Source organism: Phalaenopsis equestris, unplaced genomic scaffold, assembly GCF_001263595.1.
Source record: "Phalaenopsis equestris unplaced genomic scaffold, ASM126359v1 Scaffold000458, whole genome shotgun sequence".
Lineage (NCBI taxonomy): Eukaryota > Viridiplantae > Streptophyta > Magnoliopsida > Asparagales > Orchidaceae > Phalaenopsis > Phalaenopsis equestris.
Window position 1 is genome coordinate 57,599 of NW_018164899.1, and position 11,266 is coordinate 68,864.

General features: G+C 34.2%; 1 protein-coding gene across 2 annotated transcripts in view; it reads left to right on the top strand.

Moving 5' to 3' along the window:
* The window catches only part of LOC110027872 (putative D-cysteine desulfhydrase 1, mitochondrial), a 68,357-nt gene that overhangs the window by 48,964 nt on the left and 8,127 nt on the right, over positions 1–11,266 (top strand). For both annotated transcript variants that reach the window (XR_002294383.1, XM_020729490.1), the window contains exon 9: positions 3,596–3,693. Coding sequence is in view for 1 of the 2 variants with exons in the window: in XM_020729490.1 (XP_020585149.1) it covers positions 3,596–3,693 (98 nt within the window). In the remaining variant the exon portion in view is untranslated. The remainder of the gene's footprint in view (positions 1–3,595; positions 3,694–11,266) is intronic.

Consider the following 11,266-nt stretch of genomic DNA (forward strand, 5'->3'; position numbering starts at 1 on the left):
TATATATATATATATATATATATATATATATGTATGTATTAGCGTCTGCTACGGTGAATCCTCATCATCGTGCTTGAAGAAAGGGTTCGCGCCTTGACTTCCTCTGCGCCATCTCTCGTCGTCTTGTTAGTGCTTTATCTCTCGTATGCTGTTGAAGGATGATTTCCGGGCGCGGACGTCTGTTTCGTCGTCTCGTCCTTCCTCATGCTCGAAGAAGAAATGTTCGCGCCACTTCGAATTCGACTGCTCGTTGAAGGACGTTTTCCAGCGTCTTCACCTTTCGTCCTCTGCTCGAAGTAGAATGGGATTCCACTCATCCTTCCTTGCTGTCTTACTTGTGATGGCTTCAGACAGAACGCATGTTGCTAACCTTGCTGGTGTTCATGCCTCAGGTACTTCTAAATCGTGCTTCTTCCCACCTTCCTTTGTTCTAGCGGAGGGTGGCGTATTTTGTTACATTAAAAAATCTGGTAGGAAGAATGGGAAGGCGACCATCTTTTTTACTGAAGTTGAATGTAATCAGCTTGCTTCCTTCTGTCGTCTGAATTTGATCAGGAAATTCTTTTATGACTATCCCAAAATGGAGCTTATTCGTTAGGAATTTGAGCTTATGCACCTTTTTGGGGAGTGAAAAATTGGACTTATAGATGACCGACACATCCTTTTTCAACTTAATAATGAGGAGGATTACACACGTTTATTTGCTAGAAGATTAATCTGGATTGATAACATAGTAATGAGAATTTTTAAATGGTCGGCGGATTTTAACCCACAGACGGAACCACCAACCATTCCGGTTTGGATTCGCCTCTCTGGCGTGAAATTTTATTATTTTACTCAAGAAGTGTTGTACTCTATTGCCTTAGCCTATGATAAACTACTCAAAACAGATATTCGTACTTTTAATCTTTCACGTCCCTCTGAAGCCAGGGTACTTGTTGAAAGGGATATCACTTCAGTCGCTCCTAAGGAAATTTGGTTAGACTTACAAAACCGATGATATTGGCAAAATGTTGTTATTGATCTTTTCCCTTCGTATTGCTCGAATTATCATATGTTCTGCCACTCTAATTCTCAATGTCACCATCTACACCCTCATCTAAGGCCAAAGGAGCAAAGTGCTAAGCTAGAGGTAGAGATTCCCCCTCCTCCTGATCTGCTCTAAGTTATTGACACTATTGATCATCGGAAGGATACTCCTGAAGGTGTCACTATTCCCTCAGTCAATTTGTCAACCACTCAGTCTCCACACAATGCTCATGATGTAGGTCCCCTGATTCCTCTTAGGGAACCTCTGTTCGTGGGGCAGAGGAGACATTTCATACTTCATTTACCCTAGATCCTATCACTGATGTAATGGGTGGCAGTATTTCTAATGCGTTTCTACCGCCTCATCAGATCGAGCAAGTTGTTACTGTTAGTCAGACACATGGGGCTCATGATGTGCAACAACCTATACATGTCCGTACTATAACAAGAGACAAGGCTAAATTGGATCATTCTCAAGTTTCTTGGATATGCGAGTCTTGGCAGAATTTTGGCGTAGAGTTTATATGTCTACATTTAATCTTGTCCTTTTTTTGGGGGTATACATGTATCTTTCTGAGACTTACCTGTGTGTTGTATGTCGGATGGTTAGGGTGTCAATTTGGGCCCTTTCTTTCAATCTATCTATATACCTTTCCTTTTTTAATATATTTGTACTTGGGTTTTTCTAAAGATATATATATATATAGGTTTCCGCTCCCCTGCTCCCTGTTTCGGGTTTCCGCTCTCTACTCTGCTAAGCCGCAACTCCATGGCTTCCGATAGATCATATGCTGCTGCACTTGGGGGTGTCCACGCCTCAGATGCGCCTAAATCATGTTCTTTCCTTCATTTTAGTGGGCGGAAGACATCAAAAAACTTGGTAGGAAGAATGAGATGTCTGCCATCTTTTTTACAGAAGCTGAATGTATTCAACTTGCTTCCTCCTGTAGAATGAATTTGGTCGAGAAATTTCTGTATGACCATCCCAAAATGGAGCTGATTTGTAAGGAGTTTGAGCTTATGCACCTTGTTGGGGAGTGAAAAATTGGACTTTTAGATGGAAGACACATTGTTATACAACTAAATAATGAAGAATATTACACGCGTTTATTTGCTCGAAAGATAATCTAGATTGATAACAACAATGAAGATTCTGAATTTGTTTGTGGATTTTGACCTACAGACAGAACCACAAATCATTTTACTTTAGATTCGTCTTCCTGGTCTGAAATTTCATTATTTTACTCAAAAAGTGTTGTACTCTATTGTCTCAGCTTATGGTAAGTCACTTAAAACAGACATTCCTACTTTTAATATTTCCCGTTCATTTGAAACCAGGGTACTTGTCGAAAGAGACATCACTACACCCGCCTCTGAGAAAATTTGGTTGGGCACACAACATCATGAATATTGGCAAAAGGTAGTGATTGAACATTTTCCTTCGTATTGTTCAAATTGTCGTATGTTCTGTCATTCCAGTTCTCAATGCCACTATCTAACACCCCAACTCAGACCAAAAAAGCGTAATGCTCCGCTAGAGGCAGCGATTTCATCTTCTTCTGATCAGCTCCAAGTTATTGACACTATTGGTCATCAAAAGAATATCTCGGATGATTTCACGATTCTCGCGAGCAATATGACAACCATTCAGTCCCCAATTGTAGCTCCCTTGTCTTTGGAATCTCCTATCGTGGGGGAGAGGGTGAGTCTTCAGACCCCACCTGCTCTAGATATCACCGATAATACAGGTGACAATACTTCTACTACTTTACTAGTTTTTCATCAGGTCGAGCAAGCTGTTAATGTTACTGAGGCTCATGGGGATCGTGATGTGCAACAGCCTACACCTGTCCGACCAACTTTGGAACCTACTGATCAGATGAGTCAATCATCGGTGAGGAATGACAGGTCTACACATCCAGGAGGAAGAAGAAGAATGGAGACCTACTTGAGCTTAGAAATTTGATGAATGATACTGTAGTAACTACGAGCAATGGTACTCACCCTTCCAATTTATTAGCCGACTCACTTCTAAGAACTAGAGGTAGAGGGAGAACTAAAGCGGGACGTCCCGAGCACTTTTGCGTCATTTTGTGGCCTTTTGGTTTTTTACCTTTATGTATCTTTGCTTTATTTGGGTTTTGTGTACGTTGTATTGTGTGAGTTGGGCTTTCTTTTAGGCCTCTCATACAACCTTTCTGTATCTTTTCAATATTAATATGTTTTTCCTTTGGGCTTTTTTTCTATATATATATATATATATATGTGTGGTCAATTTAGTCTCAAAGCATCAAATTTCTCTTAGTTTGTAGATCAACTGTACAAAGTGATCCCTCGTGTATAAATTGAGTTTAAAATTGATCCATAGTTTCTTGGCTATACAAATTTGATATCATTTTTAGATCAATTTTGTATGATCAAGAGACTAAATTAAAAAAAAGTATTAATTTGGAACTAAATTAACAGTGTACGAATAGAGAGGATTATTTTGGAGCTTAAGATATGTCCCATGTCAAAGTTGTTAAGAATCATAAAGGCAATGAATCCTTCGATTTTTTTTTTTCAGGCAAAAGGCTTGGGTTATGCCATCAGTAATGCAGAGGAGCTTCAATTTGTTAAAGACGTTGCAGCTGAAACTGGAGTAATTCTAGATCCTGTTTACAGGCAAGATGTCTTTTTTTTAGCACTTATCTTACACTTCGTGCATCTATATTATTTCTTCAAAGGAAACAGGCCCTATCAAAGGATTGCTTTTTTTATGGACTTGCGACTTTGGTTGATACTAAGCAGATTTATTAATCCATTTTGAAAGAATCGCCAATTCATTGGGTAATTAAATTAAAAGAAAGAAAGTGTGGCATATTTTAGACTAAACAAAGAAGAACTAAAGGTGGTTTTCATTCTTATTTATTTAACATTGATGTCTTGGATTAACATGATCCTCAGTATTGGAACAATTTTATTCCTAATTTGCATGGTGAATAGATATTTGGGTTACAATTCCTTTCTTTCTCACCCAAAAATCTTGATGAATTATAAGCCAAACTAATACTCCCCTCTTCGGATACCTTAGTTTATAAAATATTACTTTAGTATTTTTTTAATAAAATTTATATGCCGCCTATTGCTGTCATTCCTTTGTAGAGTTAATGCATTTTAGACTAGTGGTTTAGTCACGCATCAATTTTTATAAGAAAAAAATTAGCTAATGATAAGTTAGTGATTGCGTGCATCTACATCTTTGGTTGAATAGGTTTTCAACGCATGCAAAGGTACAGAATCTCTTGACCCATGATTGACTCCCTAAAATTAGTGGTATGAAAACCAATGATAGTTGTGTTGCCATGCATTTTTTGGAGTCACACTCCAAAGTTTGAGGAACTCATATATTGGGTTCCCGTGTGGAGTTGTTTGATCAGTCTTGTGAGTGGTATTGACTTGAGAGTTTGGCTGCATGTTATAGTTTTGTGATTATTGGCTTGTGGAATATTATATTTTATATCATGCTAGGATAATGACCTACAAACATTACTGTATAAGCAATTCCTCAAGACAAGCCTAGCCCTTTTTATGTAAATCAAATGAGCTAATAGATTTTGTAAGAGATAACTTTCAAATCAATCATATTAACATAACCAATTTATCATGAGGCCTTTAGAATTTTGAGGATGGGAACATACAACGGAGCTGTGAAATTTAATTTTTATCACTAATTAATACAAATAATCTTCCAAACAGATCAACAGAGCCACTAAGAAACAAAAATTAATTAAAATGATTAAAATAAATTTACTTTTGAATTGAATTTTTCTTTTATAAATATTCTCCTTCTATTTCTCATTCTTCAATCAAAGATTAAATCTGAAATCGTTCGGTATAAAATAACACGAGCTATCAACAAGTCAATGAATATTTCATATTCTAAACTATAGTAACATAATGATCAATAAAATAATATGTATACTAGTCAATTAAAATAAATTCGTCTAAAAATAATTGATAGTTACTATTGGATTATGGTCATTCAAAAAGATTTATAACATTATATTGTATAGTAATTATTTTATTTTATCTATAATATTTACGTCCATCTCAGGAGCACCATCTATATTGGACCAATGAAGGTATATCAGATTTAATATTAAGTTTCCCAAGTTAATATCATAAGGAGGTAAATTCCATTAGTTAACCTACGCATACAATCACTTTAGTTTCCCAAATTAATATCATAAGGAGGTAATTTTCTTTAGTTAACCTGCACATACAATCCCATCAAATTTTCATATTATTCAATATATAATATAAATATCTTATAATTATGTATAAAAAATAATCTCGTTGAAGAACTATAAACATTTATATCAATATGATCAATAATATTAACAAGTAGATGAGTTCGGGTAATATTTTGCAATTAAATTAAATAACATCTATAACTATTCATTTAAGTGATTTAGAAGAAGCAAAAATACTACTATAATTTAGAAATAAGAGTGATCTTCTCGATGTCGATATACTGACTTTCCATCTCTTTGCTCCTTAATCCTAACTCCTTGATTTTAACACTCATAATATAGAAAATTTTCATATTAATAAATTTTAATCATAGTAGTTACATATTCTTCATTAATGTTTTTTTTCATATTAATTATATTATTTTAATTTTATTTTTAATCTCTCAATTTAACTCTAACATATTAAATTATTAATCTTGAAGCTTTTATTAAAATTTTGTAAGTATTAAAATTTCTTTTTCTTTGTTTCTTTATTTATTATAAATTCAATCTAATCTACTTCTTCGTTACATTTATGTCAATGATATAGTTATAACAATTTTATTTTTTTATAGTTATTTACATTTATTAGTATTTCTCTTATTATCTATTTATATGTTTATTGCACTTAAACATATAAATCTCATTCAATTAATTTCTACCTTAACTAATTTTGAACTCTAATTTCTTATTTTCGTAATGATGTATTAATATTTGATTTTATATTCATTTTTTTTATTTATCAATTACTATAAATTTCTAATATTTACTATATTATTTATTAATAATGTTAAATAATAATATTTACTATATTTTCAGTTATAACTATTTTATTTTATTTTATCTATTTACATTTATTATTATTTTTCTTATTATTTACTTATAATTTTATTTTACTTAAACATATAAAACTTTTTCATTTAGTTTCTACCTTTACGTAAGTATTTGTGAGCTCTAATTAAATCTCTAATTTCTTATTTGATATATCATACTTTGATTTAATATTCTTTTTTTTAATTTAGTAATTACTATAAATTTTCTAATATTTAATAGATTATTATTTAACAATGTAAATGATGTGGGAGCTTACCGCAGGATTTAACAATCGTGAGAGGTCGGCTGAAACAATCCTGTTTTCGTTTCTTATGTTTTTTTTCTTATTAGCCTTCATTCTTTTTTTAGTCATTTCCTATATATGTGTTGTATTAGGGTTTGAAATTCAATTTTAGCTTGAATTTCTATCAAGACTGTCACCGGGGCCCGTTTCTCCCTTCGAGGGTTGTATCCGAGGGTTTGGGTAGTGCTCCAGTTATATTTCTCCCGAGGTGATTTTTATTTTCCCTATTCCTTTCCACATCCTCCTCAGGATGGGATGCCATCGATTTGAGTTGAACCCAGGAAAGACTCCAACTGAGTTGATAATAATTGCTCTAGAAGATAGTGAGTCTAAGGTAGTAGGCATTCATGTAGAGTAGGAGATCATGGTTCATAAAACTACTATTTTGCAAACAATGAGAGAATAATCAACATGACTAGTATTGGATGTTCAGAAGAGATATGAGTTTGAGGAGCTGATATCAGACAAAGCAATTCCAGATAAGAGAAATTCAGACTTTTCAGATATTTAACCTACTTTTTGAGTTACCTCTATTGAGGGAGGTCCAATATGTCGTAGATGAAACTCTTTTATGTTTCTTCTGGAAGCCCATAAGGAGTCATTGTGGTATTAAATTCAGTTCAACAGTATACTCGTCGACAACTGATCAAACATGATGGATGAAGCACAATGTTGGAAATTGCTTTAAGAGCCTTGTTGGAAAGAACATTCTACAATGGGATTCAGGTCCTTTAAAACAAAAAGAGGCATATTCTAAGTGGTTATACTTCACTGTGGTCCAACTTACCATATATTTTGTCCCAGAGTTGATTTTTCCCTACATACTTATTTATCAAATACACTCGGATCAGTATAAAGAGTGGAAGGTGCCAATTATAGATTTGATGGTTCGAGACTTTGTTTGGTTTGTGAGGATACTTATCTACATGTAGTTCCAGTTATGATTGTGCCAAAACAGAATGAATACATATTCTATCAAGATGTGTTTTGGAATGCCAATGCTAACAAGTTTGACTTACCAGGAGATTACAAAATTTTCGCCTCCTTCAACGTGGTTGACCTGAGACCATATGATAAGGAGACGGAAGCTTCGACGGATGAGTTTGAAGCTCTCGCTAACTCTGGGAGATTGACGTCGGAGCTTAGTTTGGATGTGGTACTATAGCTGCTACAGTAGCTACAGTACCACATCCATGGTTATATTATCCTTCATTTCTATTTATTTATTTCCTATATGTGTTGTATTAGGGTTTGAAATTCAGTTTTGGCTCAAATTTCTGTCGGGACAATCATTGTTTTCTATTTCTCCCTTTGAAAGCTATATCCTAGGGTTTGAGTGGTGCTATGGTTGTATCTCTCTCCCGAGGTGGTGTTTATCTTCCCTATCCCTTTTCACATCATCTCTACGTCGCTCTGGACCGCGCTCCATTGTTGCAGCCTCCCCCAAAACGTTGCACCTTGTTGTTTTCCCCGCAGTTTCCTCATTCCAGACCTGTCCTTGTTATCGCTACCCTGGACAATTGTCATCTTGCTGTCCTGCAATTTCCAGCTTCTCCTGTCGCTTCCACCAACATCCCCTATCTTTGCAGCCACCCGAAAATAGTTTTTTTCTGTTGTTTCCTATTGTTCCAACCATCAACAATTCATTCCTCCTTTCAACTTGTTGCCCTTGCCGCAACTACTCTTTGATGCCATCGTCCACACTCTTGGTTGTTGTTGTGCCTTCCAAGCTTCACCCACTCATTACTACCTCTTCGGAGGGCCAAACCCTTGTCGATCACTACCACTATTCCAAGATCCCACCATAGTTTGATTGGTTGTATCATTTCTGTTGATATTTCCAATTTTTGGTTGTCGTGTTGTTATATTTTTTCTTTCTAGTGTGTTGATTGAACTGCTCGGTTGCTTCAAGTAATAATATTTGTATATATGTTATGGTTTGGGTTAACTCCGACATCAGTTAATTATGTGTCTCAGCAAAAATAATATTTTAATATTTTACTTATAAAAAATTTCAATTAATTAAATTATTCTATCTCATTTGAATTTTAGATTTATTTTCTAAGTATCAATTTATCTTTAATTAAATCAATTACTTTTTTAAGTTTTTTAGAATCATAAAAATTTTGATTTTTATAATTGAAATAAAAAACTAATTAAAGTTTACCTCATACTCATTTATGTGAATGCTTCGGCGGTGTTTGGCTGCTACCGGGATTTACGTTAAATAAGATTTAGTAATCCAATATATCCTGCCACGGAGATGGAGCTCGTCGACGGCAGAATAAATCCTTTATAGCCGTCTCTCATTTGGATTTATTAAATCCATATTTATGTTATAATAGAGACGAAACACGATGAAAAGTGATAGAACATGAAAAAGTTTGATTTAACGGTTGTTTTTGATATTTGACTGGATTTAAGTCAAATTCATCGCTAAACCCTCTTATTTGTATGCTACCAAACACGGCCACGCACAAGCATGAAAAATTCCTTGCACAAAAAACACCTTTTCTCCGTCTCATGTCCAATTTGCATGTAAAGATGCTTGTCGGATCTCCTTCACCACTCTCTATCTTTATCTCCTTCGCTTGCCATAATCACATTCCTATGCACGACTTGAGCTCGGCTTGCACTGAAGCTTGCGATCTGCGCTTGCCTGCTTCTTGTTTGTTCTTTAATAGCCACAAGGGCCTCCTTCGCTTTTTCGTCGCTTCATCCACCATTTTGCCTCCTCCCCTTCATCTGCTCGTCACTTCAACTTCATTATTGATGCTAACCAAATCCAATTATGGTACGTTACACAGCTCACACAAAAGATTACCCATTTTATGAGGAAAATTTTTAAATTAGAAGGGAAAATCATAGGCCTTTAGGCTACTCAAGGTCTTCACTCTATTATAGAAAGTTTACAAAATTTGCTTTTATATGAGAGTTTTGGATAGCTTTCAGCATCAACCATGCGTATCAGTTGGGCACAAACTCCCATCTAGAGAGGTATAAAAGCTTCCACACCCATCAGCTATCCACAAGGGTTAGCTCGCAACAGAGATGACATCATTTTATTCTAGGATTTTCAAGATTTAGTGTTAGAAGAGAAGAATACTAAAAGCTTATTTGAGATCATTTTTTTATGTTTTTTTTTATTTTAAATAACATGTTTTTTAGAGTTGTTTTTATATATTTTTATTTTTTAATTCTAAAAATAGATTAACATGTTTTTCAGAACTATAAAAATAATTTTTAGGTGTTTTGAGTGTTTTTGAAAACAATTATATCTTACCCAAATATGTAAAAAATATTTTGTTTTAAACCAATACTTAAAAGAAATAAAAAAAAAAATACGGAAGTAATCCCAAACTGGCCCCTAAGTGAATAAAAATGTTGGAAATTGAAGAAAACTAGAGAATTATATTTTCCTATTTCTCAATCATCAAATTACAACTCTTCTTCCTTTCTAATAAGGAACAAATAGGACAAACTTAATTTCAACCTTTCCAAAAATAAAAAAAAAAATCTCAAGAAGGAAAAAAATATGACAATAAAAAGAGAATAGAGGAGAATAAAACTAAAATTGGAAACTTAAAATTCCATGCACCCCCTCAACTTGGATCATAGATATTGTAAAGGCTCGACTTGGTATTCAAAGCAGTGAAGTTGCCTGAAAATAGAGATTTAGCGAAAATTTAAGCTACTCGAATATGAGTAGGAATGTAGATTATGAGAATAGTACTTCCGTTGACTTTTTTAGAGATTAAATGTCTATCAATCTCACTGTGTTTGGTTTTATCACGATGTACAAGATTCTTTACAATACTAATAACTGTTTGGTTATCATAGAACATATTTATGGGATTGACTGTGGAGTATCTCATCTCACTTATTAACCTTTGGATTCACATTCTTTAACATTGCCGTTGTCGGTCCCAAGCCCGGATGAGAAAAGTGGAGGGTTGCGTTAGGTAGTCGACAACCAGCGTAAAACTTGTCGAAAAAATCATGACATGAATCCTTTTGATCATTGTGTAAGTGCTAGGGCGTCCCCTGGAAGCGACGCGCTGTATAGCCTGAATACAGTGATAAGTGTGCAAGGGACGCTACACCGGCGCCCGGGTGTAGTGTTAAATAAGCAAGGGTTCCCACATTACGGGCGAATGCGGGTAAAGAAGTTAGTCCATGAAACTAATGAAACTAATATTAGGATAGGATCTTGGAATATAAGCACTCTCAATGGTAAATTAATGGAATTAGTTGATATTATGATTCATAGAAAAATTAATATCTTATGTATTCAAGAAACTAAGTGGGTGGGAGAAAAGGCTAAGGAGATTGATAATTTAGGTTTTAAACTTTGGTATTCTGGTAAGAGTCGCACTAGAAATGGTGTAGGTGTAATTATAGATAAGAGTTTGAAAGATAATGTTGTAAAAATTAATAGAGTTGGTGATAGAATTATAGCCCTTAAGATTATCATTGATACTAAGATTTTTAATATTATAAGTGTTTATGCTCCTCAAGTAGGTTTAGATACAGAGTCTAAAGATAAATTTTGGAATGACTTAGAAGACTTAATACAAATGATACCTCTTGAAGAAAGAATTTTTATTGGAGGAGATTTAAATGGACATGTCGGTAGAGTGGTAGAAGATTTCAGAAATATTCATGGTGGCTACAATTTTGGAGTAACTAATGAAGAAGGTAAAGTTATTTTAGATTTTGCTTTAGCGTTTGATTTTGTTATTACTAATACTTTATTCAAGAAAAGGGATGAACATCTTATTACTTATAAGAGTGGATCTAATAAAACACAAATTGATTATTTTCTTATGAGAAGAAGAGATCGTCG